Genomic DNA, 21,426 nt, shown 5'->3' on the forward strand with positions numbered 1-21,426 from the left:
ACTGAACTGATGCCGTTCCCGGCCAGCCCGGGCTGTGCCCCTCTGCTCTGCAGCTCTCTCTCCCCCTGCCCTGGCAACTGCCGTCTCACCCTTCAAGACTCCTTTCCAGGCTTTGGTGCCCACGAGGCTCTGCCAGGCCCTCCTACCCCTTCCCCACGCTGTCCCCCACTGTCCAGGGGTGCTTCCGTGGGAACATCGCTGGGCCTATTTCCAGCACCTGGCACAAGGCTCTCCGTGAATGCTTGTTGGTCCGTGTGTCTGAAGGCATTTGCACACTTGAGTTCCTGTACCCAGTGTCCCGTCTCTCCCCGACCCTTGACCTGGACCCAGTGCCTCCTTCCTGAAGTTAGCTCCTTCCTCCCAGGGTGAATCGGGACAGGCTCGGCTGGTTTGGGGCCTGGAGACCTGTGGGTGGGGAACCTGCAGAGGGGCCCCCACACCCATTCATCCTCCCTCCGCTGCCATCTGGGTCCTGGCATCTGCCAGGAGAGGCGACCCCTCCCTGTGAATGCCAAATGAGTGCCATAGATTGGTCCACAGTGTCCCCGTGTCATGAGAGGGCCTGATGCTTGGCGGAAACAGTGACCGTTCCTTTCTCCTGTCCTTGCCTGTCTTTCGGGACCTAGTAAACAAGAAAGGTAGGCGCCTTCCTTCTCTCTTCACACACCTCCCTTCACTTCTGCGGGCCCAGCAGGGGCTGCTGCTTGGACCGGAAGCCTTCTGGCCTGCGGCTGTCCGGTCAGCTCTGAAGGCGACGGGGCAGGCTCTGTCACTCTCTCAACATGGGCTCCGCACAGGGGATGCCCCTTCTCCGGGCACAGGGATAACGCGGACCTCTGACACTTCACCTGTGTGCGCAGACTGACCCTGAGCTCCCCACACCCTTCCCTGAGGCTGCCAGGTCTCTGGTTACCTCAGCACTGCCAGAGACAGAGTCTGGCTCACGTGCAAAGAGCACTGACTGCAGGGCAGTGGGGAAGCGTGTGCTGCACATTCATGCACACGTGCATTGCACACGCACATTGCACAAGTTTCCTCCGCAAACATCCTTGTGTCCACCGAGCAGAAGCGGCCCTGGACACTTGTCAGCAGCTGGACCCCGCAGTCTGTCTCTGATGCTGTCCCTGTGGACCGGGGAGCCAAGGCCAGCGAGGGAGGACTCTGCCCCGCCAGAGGGACGCCTTTCCCGTCCCTCCCCTGCTGCCCTGTGCCTTTACCCTGATACGAGAGCCAGACAGCTGGGGCCCAGTTCTCTGTGATGTTTGCATATCTGTGTGTTGTTTGCATGTTTCCTCCTGGTGGCTCCTGCTGCCTCAGCTGTGGGGGCCTTGCGGACAACAGCCACTGCCCAGCAGTGCCCTGCCCTCTATGGGAAGGAGCCACCAGCCTCTGCGACCCCTTCCTTTCTCCCTGCACTGGCTCTCTGTCCACTCCCCACTCCCGCTGTCTCCCCACCCCCCACCCTGTGTCCCCTCATGTGAAGCTGCTCTGGCCCTGGCTTCCCTGTGCTCAGAGACCCCAGGCTGGAGTGGGAGGGGCAGAGCCGTGGACACAGGGGCTCTGGCAGCCGGCCGTGCCGTGCATCTCTGTCCTCCTCCTGGACCTCGGTTCTCACCAACCGCCCTTCTGCCTCTCCAGGAAGAGGACCCACTCCCCGTCATCCAAGGATGAGCAGTCAGTCGGGCTGAAGGACTCTCTGCTGGCCCACTCCTCCGACCCCGTGGAGATGCGGCGGCTCAACTGCCAGACCCCAGGTAGGGCGGCTCCCCAGCCTGCCTGCCCCACTCAGGCCTGCCGGTCTCCTCACCCTGGCCCCCGTTTCCTGTTCCTCCCTTACGCCCTCCTCCCTGTACCTGTCCACGCTGATGAAGTGACCGAGGAACCCCTATACAAACAGCTGGACAGGCGGCCCAGGCCCCGGGAGCCTCTGGGGGTGGTGGGGCAGCTGTTCAGGCCCTGCCTCCGTCTCTGGTCAGTCCTTCCATGTATGGGCCCGGGACCCGCACAGAACCACATCCCAGCCCCGGGGTGGCCAGCCTAGGCACCCGCACTCTGGCCCCTGCACACGAAAGAGGGGCTTGTTGGTGGGAAATGGCCTATCAGACCCTTGTGGTGGGATGGGGTGCCAGCACCTAACCCTTTCTTGGGGCTGGCCCCAGATTTTCCATGCGAGCAGAGACCCTGCAGAGGGCTTGGTGCCTGCCCTTCCCTCCCCACCACTGTCACGAGGCTCTCTGGCCGCTCCTTCTGCCTGAGCTGTCACTCCCGCCCTGTGCCCCAGCAGACACAGCCCAGGCCTCCTCCCTGGGGGCAGGGTCATTCCTTGGCTCCCAGATGCTTCTTCCATCATAACACCCCTCACCCTGGGCTGGAATTGCCTTAGTGACAGAGCTCTGGTGGAGCCAAGAACTGTCTTGTCCCTCCGCTGTCCCTTGGGTTGTGCACACAGTGGGTTCTAGTGTGAAGCAGGCACACAGGCAGCTGAATGGAGATGTGAACTATAACACACGCAGGGTTTGTGTGCACACGGGCTAGTTGTTGCTACATATGCTAAGGTACCGCAGAACGCCGTGGCTGGAAACAACAGCAATCCCGTACTGCCCTCACAGTGTGTAGGAGTCAGGAGTTCGGACAGGAGCATAGCAGGAGCAGCTTGTCTCTGTTCCAGAATGCTCTCTGCCAGATGACTCAGAGGCTGGAGCCAGAGTCATTGAAATCAGGGGTCAGCGAACTATGGCCCTGGGCCAGATGCGGCCCACCACCTGCTTCTGCAAATAAAGTTTTATTGGAACACAGCCACGCCCATTCATTTATGAACTGTCTGTGGCTGTTTTCACACTACAAAGTAGAGCTGAGTAGATATGATAGATACCGTATGTCCACAAAGCCAGAAATATTTACTATCTGGCCTTTTATAGAAAAGTTTGCTGACCCCGGAATTCTGGAGACTCATTCATTCTCACGTCTGCTTGTTGACACTGGAGTCAGCTGAGCCCACCTGGGGTTTTCAGCTCTTCTGTGGCCTGGGCTCCCTGACAACATGCAGACTGAGTTCCAAGGGCACGTGTCCTGAGAGAGGGAGGGCCAGGCTGACCTAGCAGGCTTTACAGCTGGGTGTGATCAGATCTGCGAGGAGTCAAAGCTCCAGGATGCTGGGGCCTGGAGGGCAGAGAAGCCTCCCCTGAGAGGGATGCCACGCCGTGTGGGCCTTAGTCGGACAGAGAAGAGGTGGGAGGGAGCGCCCTTCGGTGGCAGTAGCACGTCTGGAAGCAGCCCAGGGGCACTGTCCTGCGGCACTGGAGCTGGGGATGTTGAGAGCCCAGAGACGCGTCTGGAGGGTTAGGGCAGGGTCTAGTCACAGAGGGCTAAGGGGTTTGGGCGTGTCTTGGGGGTTCCAGGGAGGCATCAAAGGTTTTCAGCAGGGGAGCGACAGGGTCAGAATTGTGCTTTAGAAACGTCGCTTTGGCTGCTGTGTGGAAGGCAGATTGGATGGGGAGAACTGGGGAGGCAGGCCGTTGAGAAGGTGCTGAGGCCCTGGGTGCGGCGGGTGACACAGTGGGGAAACGCAAGGGAGGCCTGAGCAGTAGGGCGTGGGCTCGAGTCCACGGGGTGAGGAAGTGGGGGCGGGGGACCCAGGATAGCTTTTTGGTGGCTGGCTGAACAGTGGGGTGAGAGGGTCCGGGGGCACCCGCACACGGACATCCCGGCTGGAACCACGGGCTCGGGGCGTGCTGAGGGGCACGCAGTGGTCAAAGCTTGCAAGTAGATGGGCTCTCCCGGGAGAGGGGGGAGGCGGAAGAGAGTGGCCGAAGAGCAGCCAGGGAAGGAGGTGAAATGTCGAGGAAGGATGGGTGAAGGATGGCCAGGGAGGAGCTAGAGAGAGAGAACGCGGGGGAGAGGAGTATCCCAGAGGCCAGCAGGGGCGGGCTGTGCGAGGGGGACCTGGACCGAGGGCCTTTGGCTTTGGTAGTTGGAGCCTTGGCGCGTGCGTGGCAGGAGAGTCCTGGGGGAATGAGCAGATGGGTGTGAGGGGGTCCAGAAGGACAGGTGGCTGTGGCCCGGGACGGGCCTTGGGGAAGGGTGCTGTGAGGGCCCCCCGAGGCGCTGAGATCAGGGAATGGGGCTGCTGGCGGGGAGCGGTGTCTTTGTGCACAGGCGTGGTCCGGGGAGGGAGCCCGTGACCAGAAGGAGCGGCGGGGGGGACAGCACTGTCCGCGGCTGAGGGTGTCCTTCCCTCTTTTTTTAGTTCAGCAAATGTTTGTTATTTTCTCTCATAATTTAACCTGTCTTCTGAAAGTGCCTCAAACACACAGAAAAGCTGAGAGGGACACAGTCCCCATCCGCACATCCTCGGGTGGACTCCCCTTCCCTTTCTCGCCACACGCACCTCATTTCTCTCTAAGAGCACACTTCCCTTTTGCCACTTCATCTGGAAATAGCCAGGGTCAGACGTTGATGCCAGAGGGCACGAGGGTTGGCTTGGACCTAGAATGTCGTCGTAGAGAGAGACCCGCGAGGCCGCCCAGGCTCTGGGTGGGAGGTGCATCTGTTCCTTTGGGGGGCAGAGGGGCTGCGGAGGGACGGCCCCTACGAGCCCCCAGCCCCCCACCGTGTCTGACAGCAGTGTGACCGGAGGTTAACGGGTTTCCTTCTCTTGCCCCGCTGTTTTTGTTCTTTTTCTCTGCAGGTTCCAGTGTCCCCAGTTGCCCGAATATCTCAAGTTAGTTTTCCACGTTCCCGTGTTTGGGGCCCACTCTGGCTTCTGTGTGTTCCCTCTACTTCTCTCACCTGTCGTCACTTCCCTCCTTCCTTGAGTCCTTCTCTCCCTTCTCCCCTCTTTTCTCCACCTTCTCACCCTCCCCTGTCTTTTCCTTCTCCATCCCGCTCTCTCCCCACCTTGCTCCCTTCCTCCCACCTTATTTTGCCTCCTGCCACCCTGTCTGTCTCTGCCTCTGTCGCCTTTGGACCCTCTGGTTTCAGTCCAACACCTTTCCGGTGCCTCTCCTGTCTCCCCGCCTCCCAGTCCCCGCGTCTCCCTCCTCCCCTTTGCCTCTCCCTCCCAAGTTTTTCCACGTCTCCGCCATGTCTCCATACGTCATGATCGCTCCATCCACATGCTGGGTGCTGGGACAGTAATGTCACAGAGCCTCCCGTGGTGACTGGCGCCAGTGCCGGCCAGAGGGAGGACTGCAGGAGGGGCGCAGGCTGAGACAGGCCAGCCCCGTCCTGTCCGCTGCCTTCCAGCTGGCTTCCGGCCCCAGCCTGGGAGGGAGGAGGCCTGCCATCCTCATCGAGAACCCGCCGCTCAGCGCCGTATCACATGGACGTGCTCACTCGTGCTCACGGCACATACGCTCCCCCCTCCGTCCTCTCCCACCCCCCAGCCGCTGTGTGTCCCGCCATCCCTGTCACTGCATGTGCCGCTGTCTCCATGCCACCCGTGCGGAGTGCTCCACAGTCACACATGTTCACATGCGCACATACATGCATCAGGGCTGTCTGCCACCCCGCTCAGGCCTCACGCTAACTCTGCCTGTGTACGCCCCTGCTCCCAGGTATGCGAGACCACCCACCCATCCCCATCACCGATCTGGCAGACAACATCGAGCGCCTCAAGGCCAACGATGGCCTCAAGTTCTCCCAGGAGTATGAGGTGAGCCATCCGCACCCCTCCACCCCCTCTTCACACTGCTGCCATGTGTCTGGCCCCAGACCAGCTCCTGTCCTGCCTCAGGCCCCGGCTGGGGGTGGGGGTGGGGCGGGTTCCAGGCTCCCCCAGAACACAGACTGGAGGGATCAGCAGTGGCCAGCAGGAAACTCAGCTCCTCAGGTTCTGGGCCTGATGTAGGCCCTTCCAGATCCCCAGGTCAGGACACTAAGTCACATGCCCTGATGCTAACCGAAGCAAACAGGTTTCTCTCTCTCACACAGACACACACACGTACGCACACACAGAGATCAGTAATAACAGCTGGCACTTGTGCCGAGCTTCCTGCGGGCCGGCTCTGGGCTAGGCACTTTACATGCGTCCTCTCATTCTGTCCTCTCCACAAGCCTGTGAAAGGGATATTGGTGTTTTCCTATCTTACAGTGAGGAAGCTGAGGCTTAGAGAGGGGAGGTGACTTGCCCAAGGTCACGCAGCTGATGAGTAGTGGAACCTGTCTGGCACCCTGTGCCCTGCACGTGCGTGTGCTCACGGGTGTTTTCAGTGCAGATCACAGAGATGGGGAGTCGGGGGTGGGGCCTGGATCTTGCTGCTTGGGCTGCACAAACCCTTCTGCTCAGGGCCCTCCAGGTGCTGCCTTAACTCTGGCCTCAACCCTACACCTGCTGAGGACTCAGACTTCAGAGCACTGCTCCCCTGCCTGGAGTCAGGGCTTCCAAGCGCCTGGCTGGGGAGATGCTCTGTTGGTGAAAGAGGTGTTAAGGAGGTGGTAAAGAGAGCCCCACCCCACCTAAGGAGCACAGGTGGAGGTGTTGTTAAGGCATCTTCTGCCTCTGCTCCGCTTGGTCCCCCATTCCTAGTATAGGCACAGGATTCGCTCTTGTTGGATGATGGACGGGTGGGTGATTGATGGGCTGGCTCTGCCCTGCCTGTCCGTCCACCTCCAGTCAGAGGGCCACCCTCAGCTGTGCATGCTATCCTGGGCACCAGGGCTCCCCTTCCAAGGGCTGTGGGCCAGGTTTCCACAGAGGAAATTGCACTCGGCAGGTGAATTGATGATCACGTCTGCCGCGAGGTGCTGCCTCTCCCTGTAGAGCAGCCCACTGAGGGGTCTGCTCTGCACAGGGCCCTGCCGCGAGGGGGACAGAGCTGCTGAGTCGGGCTCCCTGCCTCCAGTCCCTTACCTGGCCTGGCCTCCCGCCCACACTCATCCAGTCCCACGGCCCCCACCGCCCTTCCTTCCGTGGGGCTCTGCGCCTCACTGTCCAGGCTCGCAGTGTCCCCTCCACCTTTGCCGCTTCTCTGCTCCAGTCTGCGCTTCCCTTCCCAGCCCTCTTCCTCCAGGAAGCCTCTCGCCTCCCCAGCCTGCCGAGAGCTTTCCTGCAGCCAGGGTCCCACGGCTCTGTTCCCTTCAACAGGCAGGCCGTGGCTCCTCAGGTGGGTGTTGGGGGTGTGGAGACAAGTGCCTGCAGGGAGGTCGGCCAGATAATCGACACTGAACGTGACCTCATGCCCTGGTGGCGGCCGACGGCACCAAAGCAGGCAGGCTAGGGGCGGGGTGTGCCGGGGTCTCACGGAAGCAGCGCTCGCTGACCTGTGGAGAGCAACAGGCTGGCGCCAGAACCTGGAGGACGTGGTGTGCTGTGCTGAGAACTTTGGGTTGTATTCGTCTGTAAGAGGAGGGTAGTAATAGAACCTGTTTCATGGGAGGCTGGATGAGGGAATTCACGCAGAGTGCTGAGAAGAGTGTCAAGCACATGTAAGTTTACGCTGAGCCTCAGCTGTTAGTATCATCTGAAGCGATGAGGAGCCTTGGAAGGTGTTACGCAGGGAATCCATCAGCAGATCTGCATTTTATAAGGATTGTTCTGGCTGCAGGATGGAGTGGGGCGAAGCGGAGAGGCAGGGAGATGCGAGGTCCGAGCAGGGGTGGCCTGGCTGAGGCCCTGGCAGCAGGTTGGAGAGAGCCAAGGGGGTGGGAGGGCACCGGGACATGGTGACTGATGGGATGGGGCACAGAGGGGTTTTGAGAACGACTTGCAGGTTGTGGCCAGGGCTTTTTGGGGTGAATGAGCATGCTGCCGTTCACTGAGATGGAGCCCCAGCAGCAGAGCCAGGCCTGCAGGGGGAGCTGATGAGCTCTGCGTGGCAAGGGTTGAGACTGAAAGAGTGTGGGACGTCCAGATGGTATGTCCAGGGAGTTGCTGGCTGTTCAGACCAGGGGCTCAGGGGAGACTCTGGGCTGCAGCTGGGGTCATGGCAGCTCCAGCATATGGGCGTAAGGTCCTGAGAGCAAGTGAACTCATCCAGGAAAGGTTGGGGAGTGCAAAGAGGGCCCAGGAATGAACCCCAGAGGAGCACTGCATCCTGCTCGTGGGAAGGAACAGCTAGAGAGGGAAGAGGAGAGCTGGGCAAGGCCACGAAGCGGTGGCCAGAGCCCCAGCAGCATTGGGTCGTGCACAGCTGGCCACCGTTGCTTCTGCACTCTTTCATTAGTAGGGTTCAGGGCTTGAGGGACTTCCCTGTCCCCCACCCCACCCCTGACACTCTCCTGGGCAAGGGAATTTGGTACCTTGGTGAGAGGAGCCTTTGGTCCATTGCCTTGCTGACTGGTGCTGTGCCAGCCTCTGTGCTCCATGGCCGGGGAGCTGGTGCTCAGCCTTCACCAGCACCATGGCTGGAGCGAAGGCCAGATGTGGGTACCACCCGGAAGGCTGGGTCTCCCTGGGGGCACTAGGTAGAGCTCAGCTCTTGCCCCACTCCACCTACCTTCTCCATTCCCTGCAGTCAATTGACCCTGGACAGCAGTTCACGTGGGAGAATTCAAACCTGGAGGTGAACAAGCCCAAGAACCGCTACGCCAACGTCATTGCCTACGACCATTCTCGAGTCATCCTTACCTCCATCGATGGTGAGCTAAGGGCGGGGCCCCTCCCACCCCCTTGACCTCCACACTGGCCCCTCCCACCCCCTTGACCTCCACACTGGGTGAATTTCATCCTCCAGACCCTTCAGGTCCCAGGGGTGCACCGAGGAGGTGTGGGCTGGATTGGAGGCCCTGGGATAATGCTCTCCCGTGTCCCTTCCTGTCCATAGGTGTCCCGGGGAGCGACTACCTCAACGCCAACTACATTGACGGCTACCGGAAGCAGAACGCCTACATTGCCACTCAGGGCCCGCTGCCCGAGACCATGGGCGATTTCTGGAGGATGGTGTGGGAGCAGCGCACAGCCACTGTGGTCATGATGACGCGGCTGGAGGAGAAGTCCCGGGTAGGGCTGTGCGGAGCCCTGCCGGGGTGGGGGGTGACCACGCAGCCACCAGGTGATTTCGGACACCTTTTCCTGTCCCTGTGGGAAGAAGCTCCTCAAGGGACTTGCCAAGTGCTGTTGTTTTCCTGGGGTGTCATGTCCCAGCTGCTGGGCGTTCCTGGGATGCGGCATGTTCCCCAGGTGCTAGTGGGTTCCTAGCGTGTGAATATGTTGCCCCAGATGCTGTCATTTTCCAAGAATGTTAGTATGTCCCCCAGTTGCTGGCATGTCCCTGGGATGTTCACTGTTCCCCAGATGCTGGAGTGTTACTGGGGAATTAACACATCTCCCAAGTTAATTAGTGGAAAGAGCTGCTGTTATCTGCTTTTGCACAGCAAAGCCTTGACTGGAACATAAACTTTACAGAGCTTGAAAATGGCATATAAACATTATGGGTAAATTTGGCAGAAAATGTGCCTGGTGGCGTGATCTGGTCATGAATAAATAATTTTCAATTACGTCCCTCGTTCCCCTTGTGAGGGCAGGAATGGAGGCGTAGCATGAGACAGTGCTAGGGTTTGGTGAGGGGCAGCATAATGGATCTGAGAGCTCGGGGCTGGCGGCTCTGCAGCGGGTAGGCTAGACCTTCCACCCTGCTTCTGCCCTGGGTCCTGCCCGTCTGAGCCTTTGGGTACCTCTGAACGCCCTTGCACCCTGCCCTACTGTTCCTCTGCAGGTGAAATGCGATCAGTATTGGCCGGCCCGTGGCACCGAGACCTACGGCCTCATCCAGGTGACCCTGCTGGACACGGTGGAGCTGGCCACCTACACTGTGCGCACCTTCGCACTCCACAAGGTATGGTCCTGCCCCAGTGCTCGTTCCCCGGCCAGGCCCTATGAGGACAGTGGTCTGAGCACGGTGTGCTGGCACGGAAGGGGGCGGGTGGGAGCCCGGTGGGTGGAGGTCAGGGCTTGGAGGTGCGCGCGCACCCTGACAGCTGGTGCCGTGGGCGGAATGGACAGAAGCAGCACCCAAGCCCCTTCAGGCTGCCCCCTGTGGCTTCTGAGTCCCGTTGGAGAGCCGGAGTCTGGCCTCGGCGTCGGGGCATCCTGCCCTGCGTCTGTAGCGGGCATACTCCCCGGGCACAGCGTCTGCCCCCTCTGTCCTCCCCAGAGTGGCTCCAGTGAGAAGCGGGAGCTGCGTCAGTTCCAGTTCATGGCCTGGCCAGACCACGGAGTCCCCGAGTACCCAACCCCCATCCTGGCCTTCCTGCGGCGGGTCAAAGCCTGCAACCCTCTGGACGCGGGGCCCATGGTGGTGCACTGCAGGTGAGGCGGAGCTGTGCCATCGGGGGTGGGGCAGAGGCGTGGTGGGCCTCTGCCCTGACTGAGCCCATGTCCCGCAGCGCGGGCGTGGGCCGCACGGGCTGCTTCATCGTCATCGACGCCATGCTGGAGCGGATGAAGCACGAGAAGACCGTGGACATCTACGGCCACGTGACGTGCATGCGGTCGCAGCGCAACTACATGGTGCAGACGGAGGACCAGTACGTGTTCATCCACGAGGCGCTGTTGGAGGCCGCCACGTGTGGACACACGGAGGTGCCTGCCCGCAACCTCTACGCCCACATCCAGAAGCTGGGCCAAGTGCCTCCTGGGGAGAGTGTGACCGCCATGGAGCTGGAGTTCAAGGTGGGCTCAGGGCTGCGCCTGCCTGGCTCCAGCGCCTGGACTGGGTCCTGGGGACGGTCCCCAGGAAGCCAGGCCTGACCAGCTCCTCCCTCTTGCTAGTTGCTGGCCAGTTCCAAGGCCCACACATCCCGCTTCATCAGCGCCAACCTGCCCTGCAACAAGTTCAAGAACCGCCTGGTGAACATCATGCCCTACGAACTGACCCGTGTGTGTCTGCAGCCCATCCGCGGCGTAGAGGGCTCCGACTACATCAATGCGAGCTTCCTGGATGGCTATAGGTCAGCGTGCTTGTGGCTGCCCACCGCGCCCACGGGTAGCTGGGCCTGCGCCTGGCCAGCTGGGGGCGCAACAGAGCGGGGCCAGCCCGGAAGACCAGGGTGGGCTTCCTGGAGGCGGGGTGATCTGAGTGGGGCCCCAGGGGACTAGGCAGCCCTGGGGAGACGTGGGGGCAGCAGCACCTCCAGCATGTCCAGTCTCATGTCCACCGCAGACAGCAGAAGGCTTACATAGCCACACAGGGGCCTCTGGCGGAGAGCACCGAGGACTTCTGGCGCATGCTGTGGGAACACAACTCCACCATCATCGTCATGCTGACCAGGCTTCGGGAGATGGGCAGGGTGAGCATGCCCGCCAGCCTTTCTCCATCGCGTCCTTTCTCTCCCAGCCCCATCAGCACAGCCTAAGGCCCTGTTATCACCACCTGCGGCATCCTAGCCCCGAATCCTCTGAAACCTGAAGCTCCCCTCCCCGCTTCGTCCCCACCTGACCATGGGGCTGGGCCTTCTGTCCACAGGAGAAATGCCACCAGTACTGGCCTGCAGAGCGCTCTGCTCGCTACCAGTACTTTGTTGTTGACCCGATGGCTGAGTACAACATGCCCCAGTATATCTTGCGTGAGTTCAAGGTCACGGACGCCAGGGTAAGTGGACAGGGGAGTGTGTGTATCTGTGCGAAAGCATGTCTGTAACGCTGCCTAAGTCCCTGTGGGGCAGGGGGTGGCCTTCGTGGTGCCCCGGCTCCAGCTGCAGGAATCTAAGGTGAGGTGTGGGGGTGTGAGCCCATTTCACGGGGGGCCTCAGTGGAATGACTTAAGGGTGCTTACCTGTGCTCCTGCACTGCCCACCTGGTCTGAGGGGCTGCTGCCTGAGGCTCCAGCCCTGACCCTGCCCCCTGCCATCTCTCCCAGGATGGGCAGTCAAGGACGATCCGGCAGTTCCAGTTCACAGACTGGCCGGAGCAGGGTGTGCCCAAGACCGGCGAGGGCTTCATCGACTTCATCGGGCAGGTGCACAAGACCAAGGAGCAGTTCGGGCAGGACGGGCCCATCACGGTGCACTGCAGGTGGGACCCACCCCGTGGAGGACTGGTTGGCGGGGCTGGGGGGGCTCGGGGCTCGGGGGCAGGAGCCCTGACCCAGCGCTGTCCCTGGGCAGTGCTGGTGTCGGCCGTACCGGCGTGTTCATCACGCTGAGTATCGTCCTGGAGCGGATGCGCTACGAGGGCGTGGTCGACATGTTCCAGACCGTGAAGACGCTGCGCACACAGCGCCCGGCCATGGTGCAGACGGAGGTACGCAGGCCACTGGCCTCCCCACGGACACCTGCTGGGGAGGGCTGAGCCAGACGTGCTCCCCACGTGGCCGCTGGGCACCGGGCACCAGTGCTGTACCTGGCTGCCAGCTAGGGTTGGACGTGTCTGTCCTTGTGGGGTACGGGATCTAGGGGCAGACTGGGGGTGGCTGAGGGAAGCCGGGGCAGATGTCTGAGTCCAGCCCCTCCTCCTGGCCAGCAGAGGCTAAGTCCGTGGCCCGCTGGCGGCAGTGTGAGTGCTGTAGGCTGTGGGCTGGGATATCCGCTGGCACTGCCTGTGCTGACCAGCCGCCTGTCCTGGCAGGACCAGTACCAGCTGTGCTACCGCGCGGCCCTGGAGTACCTCGGCAGCTTTGACCACTATGCAACGTAACTACCGCCCCCGCTCCTCCGCCGCCCCCGCCTGGGGGCTCCGGAGGGGACCCAGCTCCTCTGAGCCATACCGACCATCGTCCAGCCCTCCTGCACAGATGCTGTTGCTGGCAGAGCACAGCCCACTGGGATCACAGCGTTTCAGGAACATTGCCACACCGATCGGAGAGCCCAGAACTGCCCTGGGCGAGGGGGCGGGCCGGCAGGCGGGCATCGTGGCCCTGTCTCTGTCCACCAGGCCCACCCCAGACCTGCTGGGAGCTCTCCGTTCCGCCGCCGCCTTTCTCATGCTTCTTCTCATGGGGTGGGGATGGGAGCAAAGCCTCCCTTTTTATACGTTAAGTGGGGTAGACAGGGATTCTAGCCTCTTCCCTCTGACTTTTCCTTTTGCAAATTCTTAACTGCAGAATGGGCTGCTGTGGGGGTTGGGGTGTAGTTTGTTTTCCCTCTTGAGTTCACTTTGGATCCTTTTTTGGTATGACTTTCACTGCTGAAGGGTGGCGCGTGCCTTCCTCGTGTGTGTGGAGCTGGGGCCGCCAGCCTGAGCGGAGGCATCGCCGATCCAGCTGTTCTTCCAGCCCTTCAGACGAGATCCTGTTTTAGCCAGATGCAGGGAAACACGGTTTTTTTGGTTTAATTTCTGTCTTGTTTTCCCGTGAGAGCCTTATTTTAGGCTCCACAGACAGTGGTGGGTGGGGAGGAGATAGGAAGCACTCGTCCCCAGTCTGTCCCAGTGTGTGTTTAACGTTCACAGCCCAGAACCACAGACGTGTCTGGGGGGTAGGGGCGGGCCTGGCAAGGCGTTTCCTCATCACCATCGTGTTTGCAAAGGTTAACGACAAAGCAAAGACAAAAACCAAACAGACAAAAAAATCCAAAAAAAAAGAAAAAAAACAAGAAAAAAAACGAGCGTCATCCCCTGGCCTCTGTTTCAAACGCCTGAGAGGGGAGGCGGCTCACGTGTGCCTGGGCTTCCCTCTGGGTCCACAGAGGCTTGCTTTTTGTCCCCTGCATTGCGGGCTGGCGCGGTGTTGGTAGGCTGTGGGTCTGGCCGCGTGGCCAAGGCGATGGGCACCCGTCAGGGTGTGTGCCGTGCCCCACACACCTCAGGGCCAAGCAGGGGCGCGGCTGGCCCTTGGGGTCCAGGCCAGTGGGCCTGGTAGCACATATCTGTCCTCAGAGCAGGGGCCAGATGACTTGCCTTCCTGGTTTGCAGCTGCTTTAGAAGCCCCTGAGAATCGCTCTTTTCCACTCCTTCAAGATGCCCTCCTAAACCAATGTGGCAAGACTACTGGACTTCTCTCAATGGTACTATACTCAATCCTTATTATCTCGGCTTGCTGAGGGGCAGGGAGAGGGCCTCTTCCTCTGGGCAGCACCATCTAGGTAGGTAAGTGGGGGCGGGAAGGGTGCATAGCTGTTTTAGCCGAGGGGCGCGAGGTGGACGTCCCCAGATCTAGCTAGGCTGTCAAGATCAACAATCCAGGGTTGGTAATGTTGAATGAGACATTCATTTTTACCTTGTGGATGCTAGTGCTGTAGAGTTCACTGTTGTACACAGTCTGTTTTCTATTTGTTAAGAAAACTACAGCATCATTGCATAATTCTTGATGGTAATAAATTTGAATAATCAGATTTCTTACAAACTGGGCCTCTGTCTCAGCTCTTTCTGGAACCAGAGTCTGGGCTCTCAATCCCTAAGAGGTAGGTTCTGCAGATTCCCTGCTCCTCAAGAGATAGTGAGGCTGTCCTGAGGATCTGTAATGAGACAGGCTTCCAGCCCACTTTCACATGGGAGCCTGGAGGCTGAGCCACCGGTGCATGGAAGGAGCACACAGCATGGGCCCGAGCCCCCCAGGCTGGGAGCACACCCTGTCTGTCCTCACCCCTGCCATATTCTGGGTCACCACATCGTGGGTACTGGGACTCCCCAAGCCACATCCCTTTCTGTCACCTCCTCCCTCTCCTGTCCCCTGCTGTTAGGAGAATGATGGCCCTGTGGCAGCAGAGGCAAGACAGTATGGAAATTGGTTAGTGAGGACTCTTGTAATTCTTGCAGTGTGGGTACTGGACACAGTGTGGCCGTCTGGCCTCTGGACACCCAGCAACATCTGCAGTGGTCTCTCCACTGGTGATCAGATAATTCCTATCAGGTTGTCACACACACCATGGGACTTCTGGGAACAAGAGACAAACAAGACCCAGAACAAGTGAGGAAGAGAAATGCATGTCATCAGCAGTGAACGGACTGTAGAGAGTGTCATAATGGGCCCAACACAGAGGTGCTGTGGGTGCAAAGGCAGCACCTCACCCTGTGGCGGGATCGGGGAAGGCTTCCTGGAGGAGGTGACATAAGGTGAATTCTGAGTGTCATAGGGTGAATAGGGATTACTTTCAAAAGATGGGAACAGCATTTCTGATGGAGAGGGCAATTTGTACAAAGGCTTGAAAGCATGAAACAGACCAACAAATATGAGAAGCTACAGGGAACGCACATGATCTGGGTAGAGAGACATAAAGCGAGAGGTGGGCTGGAGGCAGCCGAGGGGTTTGAGTTGACTGTGAATGGGATACAGGTGTCCCTGCTGGGTGCCACCTCTGTACTGTGCTGTGCCGCCGCCTTCTGGGCCCTCACAGCACTCCAGTGTTGCCAGCTGTCCACTTGGGGGCTGTGAGTGACTGAGGGCTAGGATGGGGGCTCTTGGTTTCCCAGCTCCTCGCTTAGTGTCAGGCATATTTCTATTTGTTCAGAAAAAGGATGCTATCATTGCATTATTCTTGATGATATTGTTTGTATAAATATTTCCTAGTAAAAGGATGAGCCATTAAACATTTTCAAGTGAGGGGGCATAGCAGGTTATCACTTGAGGAGTGACAGCATACGAACTGCTCCCGGCAGGCAGACCACAGGGCAGGTGGGTGCCCGTCCCGGGACCCACACCTGGTTATGTCTGCTCCGGAGTCCCTGCCCTTTCTGTTGCCTGCTGGCAGCCCCCCTTCCCTTGGCTGTCACCCCCTCCTCCCAGCCCACTCCTCCAGGGTTCCCCATCCACTGGTTCCCCACTCAGGCATCTCTTCCTCCCTCACCCCCACATCCAAATCCAAAAATTAGGGATTTTGCCTAAACATCTTTGAGACAAGCATCCAGGCTGAAGGAGCAGCTGGAGCGGAGGCCCCAGGTGGGAATGTGCCTGATGTGTTGAGGCAGGTGTGGCCGTGACACCATGAACAGGGGGTGAGAGAGCAGCGGGAGATGAGGTCGGAGAGGAAATGGGGCAGCTTCTAGGCAAATGGGAGGACTTTGGCAGAAATCCAGGTGTGGCGAGCAGTGGCCAGATACTGGTTCTATCTTGGAGGCAGAACTAAGAGGATTTGCCTATGGACTGGCTGTGAGAAAGGAGTCAAGGTTGACCCCCCCACTTTTGGCCTGAGCAACTGAAAGGATGGAGTTGCCATTCACTGAGATGGGGAAGCTGTACGTAAAGGTTGAGTAACCTACCCCAGGCTCCTGACTGGAACTTGGTGGGTCTTCCTGACTCCAGGGCTCTTTCCGCACTGCTCCCTGCCCATAGCTAGAGACAGTCAGATGCATAGAGGAAAAAAATATTTGGAAGGAAATACACCAGGAGCTGTGAGGTTGGGTGATTTTTTTCCCCAAATTTTCTGTAAACAATTAATATTACTCTTAATATTAATTTTTAACGAAACAGACTTTGAAAAAAATATATTTATTTATTTAGGCCATGCCAGGTCTTAGTTGCGGCACGCAGGATCTTCGTTGCGGCATGTGGTATCTTTTAATTGTGGCATGCGGACTCTCAGTTGCGGCACGCAGGACCTACTTCCCCAACCAGGAATCGAACCTGGGCCCCCTGCATTGGGAGTGCGGGGTTTTACCCACTGGACCACCAGGGAAATCCCAACAAGACAAACTTTTAAAATGGTACAACCAGTAATTGATTTTTAAAAACAACAAAAATTTTCCACATAGTATAGAAGTATGAAACATTAAAGTCCCCATCCTCTCCCTGCCCCCCAACTCCTTGGAGGGGACACAAAACAGAAGGTAAGCTTTCCTCCCTCCTCCCCCAACTCTTTTCATTTCCTGGAGCTTCTGATTTTAGTGCTTCCGGTGTAAGCAGTGCATCTTCAAACAGTAAGTTGCACCTTTAATAGATATACCTGATGGGTCCTCATAATAAAACCTGTGGAATTTGGACAATTTATGTGAACTCCCACCTGTTCCTCCTGATTTTGTTACATATATTATTACTTTTAATTCTTTGGGAGCTCCCTCATGACTTTAAACAATATATTTAAGGGTTCATTTCCTGATTTATCACCCTGAGAAGTATCCTATTGTTTCTCTCTGTGAAGACTGAGGAAATAAGCTCACTTTCCTTGATTCTCCCTCCTCCCTCCTCCAACTACCATTTTTTATTTCACATTGTCAATGTTTATAATATTTTCTCATCTGTTAGTATAATTGTCTTTCATCCTAAACATCGAAAACCTATAAACCGCATTTTATTTATTTATTTATTGGCTGCGTTGGGTCTTCATTGCTGTGCGCAGGCTTTCTCTAGTTGCAGCGAGCAGGGACTACTCTTGTTTGCAGTGGGCATGCTTCTTAGTGGCTTCTCTTGCTGTGGAGCACGGGCTCTAAGTGCATGGGCTTCAACAGTTGTGGCACACGGGCTTAGTTGCTCCGCAGCATGTGGGCTCTTCCTGGACCAGGGCTCGAACCCGTGTCCCCTGCATTGGCAGGCAGATTCTTAACCACCGCGCCACCAGGGAAGTCCCAACAGCATTTTAATTGGATGCTTGTGAAAAATCTTTCAAGCATCAATTTCAAATACATCTTTCTCTCCTTTATTCATTTCCTTGCCTCCTGGAGCACACTCAGCTGCCGCAGTTTCTTACACAGCATGTTGAGCCTTTTCTTTACGTTGGTGGAGTACCTCTCACAAAATGTTTTCTCATAGGATTATAAACTTTCTGATTTTTTTATTCCTGAAAATATTTCTTACGTTCACTCTCAGTTTTATCTTTGTCTGGCATGGGCTTCTTTATTTAAAAAAAAAAAAAATTGTCCCCAGAAGCTTTTAGAGCTGTTGTTCCTGTTCTGTTTGAACCCGTTGTTGATGGAGGAGGGTTATAAGGCACTGCTGATGCTTTGCTAATGGTTTTCTTTATCAAGTTACCCTGACGCTTGCCTGCTTGCCCACTTTGATTTTTTTATTAGTAAATTCTGAATTTAAACCCAGTCCAGGCTTCTCTTGGGAAGAATGACCTTTGACTCAGGGATCTTGAGCTGTGGTTTTCTCAGCCCTGATTTCTTCATCAGAGTTAATCTGCTTACACTCTTTGAAATTTTTATGTTTGAAAATACTTTGGGGACTTCCCTGGTGGTGCAGTGGTTAATCCACCTGCCAGTGCAGGGGACACAGGTTCGATCCCTGGTCTAGGAAGATCCCACATGCGCCGCAACTACTGAACTCTTGTGCCAAAACTGCTGAGCCCACGTGCCTAGAGACCATGCTCCACAACAAGAGAAGCCACCGCAATGAGCAGCCTGCACAGCAATGCAGAGTAGCCCCTGCTTGCTGCAACTAGAGGAAGCCCACAAGCAACTATGAGGAGAAAGAAAGAAAGAGAGAGAGAGAGGGAGGGAGGGAGGGAGGAAGGAAGGAAGGAAGAGAAGGAAAAAAGAAAGAAAAAGAAAATACTTTGGTGTTACGGTTAATGTCAGTAACTAAATTCGTTTCCCCCCCCCCCCAAATAATTATTTGTTTAGATCACCTTTCTCCCTGTACTGATTTGTAATGCCTCCTTTTTATCACATGTGAGGTTATTGTAAGTACAGAATCTACTTCTGGGCTTCAAAGTCTGTTTCATTCATCTGTCTATCTAGTCTAAGCCAGAACTACTCATTTAACTTTTGTGGCTTTGTTTTACTACCTGATGCAGCTAGTCCCCCATCATTAGTTCTAGTCCCTGTTTTTCTTCCACTATTTATTATTTTTTGAAAATTCCACCCTCGATTTTGGTTGCAGATTTTAGCGATAATATTGACAACAATATATCTGAAGAATATATGTTAATGTAAAAGAAAGAAAAGCTGGTTGGAGTCTAAATGAAGCCTAAAATCTGGGATCAAAAGTAAGCGGCTCACCCAGACCTGCTGAGAGGGCGGGAACGCTGTCTGATGGGTGCGGCCACCCGAGTTTCTAGAGCGAGGGCTGTAAGGCATGCGGTGCAGCCTCGTAGCATCCCCAGGATCCACAGCCTGGCGCTTTGGACCGTGATGTTCTTCTTCAACCCTTGGTTCATCTCTCCTTGAACCCTTCACTCCAGCTTTACCTAAATACTGTGGTTTCTTAAGCACACTGTGCTGAACCTTTGTAACAGTCAAGGGGTTAAATCCAAAGCTTTCAAATCAATAAGAACAAAAGTAAACACCCTAATAGAAAAATGGGCAGGGACACCAGTAGGCAATTTACAAAAGAAAATACACAAATCCCAATAAAACTGGGGAAGATACTCAGCCTCACTATGAATCAAAGAAGTGCAAATTGAAAGAACAATGAGGCACTATTGTGCAACTATCAAAATGGCAAAAGTCATGTGATAACATGATGTGGGGATTTGAGCACTCATATATTTCTAGTGGGGATATAATATGGTTCTACCCTTCAGGGGGAGTATTTGCAACATCTATTAAAAGCCTTAAAATATACTTTACCTTTGACCCAACGATACACATTTAGGAATGTATGTAAAGGAAACAGCCGTACAAGTGTTTTAAGAATCTATGGGCAAAGATTCACAGCAGCATTGTTTATAATACTGAAAGGTTAGAAACAATCCTGAATACACACACACACGCGCACACACACACACACACACACACGCACACGTAAAGTCTACAGCCTTGCTCAAGTGAATTTGGAGACCGTCAGTGTCTGCATCACCTGGGAGCATTTTAGAAACTGAATCTCAGGTCCTACCCCAGACCTACTGAGTCGGAATTTGCATTTTGACAGTTGCTTAAGGCATTTGTAAATTAGAGAAGTCCTGGCATGGATATACTCATGTTCGCAGTGATTTTTCCAGGTGATGATGCTCTCTGGGGTTTTTTTTGGTTTGCTTTGGTTTTTGCAGCAACCCCCCACCCCAGTCTCAACACTCATGCCTTTCTGGACCTCAGCTGTGAAAAAGGGAATCTCCATATTACTTTTTTCCATGCTAACAGTTGGGGCCAAGAAGGTCATAGGTAGAAAAAGTTCTGAAAACTTCAGGACGAATGGGAGTCCTCTACCCACAGGTAGGACAGATTACTGCCCTCTCCCTGGGTGGTTCTCCAATCCATTCTCCAAACAGCAGATCTTCCAAAGTGCAAATCTGATCTGTCAACCCTCCTTACAACCATTTTATTCTCATCTAAATGTAACCAAATTTCTTATAAGGCTACAAGGTCCTGCTGGGTCTGGCATCCTGTCACTCCAGAGCAATAAGGCCCAACCAGGTAGAAATGTAGTTCCCTCAGGTTCCTAGTTCTCTCTCTCTCCCATCTTTTCTTATCATACATCATGCCCTCCCTTTGCCTGGAAACGTCTCACCGCACCACCTCGCTGTCTGCCCTCCAGCCCCAGGCCTCTTGAGGCCAGGATGTCACCTCTTCCAGGAAGACTTCCCAGGCTGCCCAGGAACGGTTATGGGCCCCAGTAGCATAGGTGACTGGTCTATTGTTCTGCAATCGGGTTGTCAGATTTGTGAAGCTGAGGCTGCATCCCCAGGGCCTTTGGTCTCTGCATTGACTTGGGACATTCTGAGGCTGGGATTCAGTGGCCTACCTAAAGTATCTGCCAGCTCTGTCATCCTCTCGCGGCTTAGAGCTGGTTCTGGCCTGGAGCAGGACTGCTGACTGGGACTGGCTATTTTGGGGGGTGCAGCCAGGTCCTTGGGAGGATGGTGAAGCAAGGGGTGCGTATCTCTCTAAGGCAGAGGACGCCCCCGGGAGTGTGCCCCTCGTAAACATGGGTGAAGCCCTCCAGCTCGCCCCCAGGGCGTGCTCCTCGGTGCTCCCTGTTTTAAACGCATTTTCTATTTTCTCTCCCTCTGACAAGCACTTTTTTCATGAGCATGTGTCTGTGGTAGACAAACGCACCAGGCTGTAGTTTCACGTGCCTGGACGCCCTTCCTGGCACACCTCACCCAGGACGAGTCCTTGAGGAATCCTCTTTTGGCCCCTATCTCCCCCACCATCAGCCAGACAGCCTCACATCCAACTGTGTTTTTGGTCCAGTAACCATAGCACTGTGCTGAAATTATTATTCTTGTTTCTTCAGCTGTTCACATACTAAGGTAGGAAAAAAAACACCAAAGATATTATGTAGGCTGTGGTGCAGAAATGAAATGCAAATTGACATTATAATTATTGTTTGATTCATCTGTCTCCTCCACTGAACTGTGAACTTCTTGAAGGCAAGGACCCTGTCTCACTTGCCTCCCAGTCCAAAGTAGGAACTGATGACAAGTGTTTGCTAAAAGGATAAAAGGGGAGGTGTTTGACCTGGCCCTGAGGCAGGAAGTAAACCTGATTGTTGGGTGGGATTGTGGCTGGGCTGCCAGAATACTCATCCTTAGAATCTCTACTCCCAGCTCCTCCGAGGCCCTTCGTTTCAGCTCTCACCCTGAGTACACACCCTAGTCAGTTCCTGGAGGGACTTCCTAGCCCCCAGCCTCCTCAACTAGGGAGGGGTCTGCATCCACCACACCAAACTCCACTCTCTCTTAATGAAGTGCTTTTCTCCCCATGCCCCACACCAACAGTAGGAATGCCTCGTATGGAGA

At 56.1% G+C, this 21,426-nt stretch overlaps 2 protein-coding genes across 9 annotated transcripts in view; both read left to right on the forward strand.

Annotated features, from left to right (window-relative positions):
- The window catches only part of PTPRF (protein tyrosine phosphatase receptor type F), an 84,340-nt gene extending 70,124 nt beyond the window's left edge, over positions 1 to 14,216 (forward strand). For 5 of the 8 annotated variants that reach the window (XM_057708114.1, XM_057708105.1, XM_057708151.1 and 2 more), the window contains 14 exons: positions 1,639 to 1,754; positions 4,688 to 4,720; positions 5,556 to 5,653; positions 8,454 to 8,577; positions 8,763 to 8,938; positions 9,654 to 9,773; positions 10,092 to 10,246; positions 10,324 to 10,609; positions 10,709 to 10,887; positions 11,100 to 11,226; positions 11,403 to 11,528; positions 11,796 to 11,950; positions 12,043 to 12,178; positions 12,503 to 14,216. In XM_057708114.1, the coding sequence (XP_057564097.1) occupies positions 1,639 to 1,754; positions 4,688 to 4,720; positions 5,556 to 5,653; positions 8,454 to 8,577; positions 8,763 to 8,938; positions 9,654 to 9,773; positions 10,092 to 10,246; positions 10,324 to 10,609; positions 10,709 to 10,887; positions 11,100 to 11,226; positions 11,403 to 11,528; positions 11,796 to 11,950; positions 12,043 to 12,178; positions 12,503 to 12,571 (1,900 nt within the window). In that variant the 3' untranslated portion in view covers positions 12,572 to 14,216. The remainder of the gene's footprint in view (positions 1 to 1,638; positions 1,755 to 4,687; positions 4,721 to 5,555; positions 5,654 to 8,453; positions 8,578 to 8,762; positions 8,939 to 9,653; positions 9,774 to 10,091; positions 10,247 to 10,323; positions 10,610 to 10,708; positions 10,888 to 11,099; positions 11,227 to 11,402; positions 11,529 to 11,795; positions 11,951 to 12,042; positions 12,179 to 12,502) is intronic. The other 3 variants (XM_057708131.1, XM_057708141.1, XM_057708169.1) reach the window with 1 other exon arrangement.
- Positions 12,051 to 21,426, forward strand: part of KDM4A (lysine demethylase 4A) — a 59,631-nt gene continuing 50,255 nt past the window's right edge. Inside the window, exon 1 of the mRNA XM_057708209.1 lies at positions 12,051 to 12,178. The gene's annotated coding sequence lies outside the window, so the exon portion shown is untranslated. The remainder of the gene's footprint in view (positions 12,179 to 21,426) is intronic.

The sequence above is a fragment of the Hippopotamus amphibius genome, chromosome 1 (assembly GCF_030028045.1).
Source record: "Hippopotamus amphibius kiboko isolate mHipAmp2 chromosome 1, mHipAmp2.hap2, whole genome shotgun sequence".
Taxonomy (NCBI): domain Eukaryota; kingdom Metazoa; phylum Chordata; class Mammalia; order Artiodactyla; family Hippopotamidae; genus Hippopotamus; species Hippopotamus amphibius.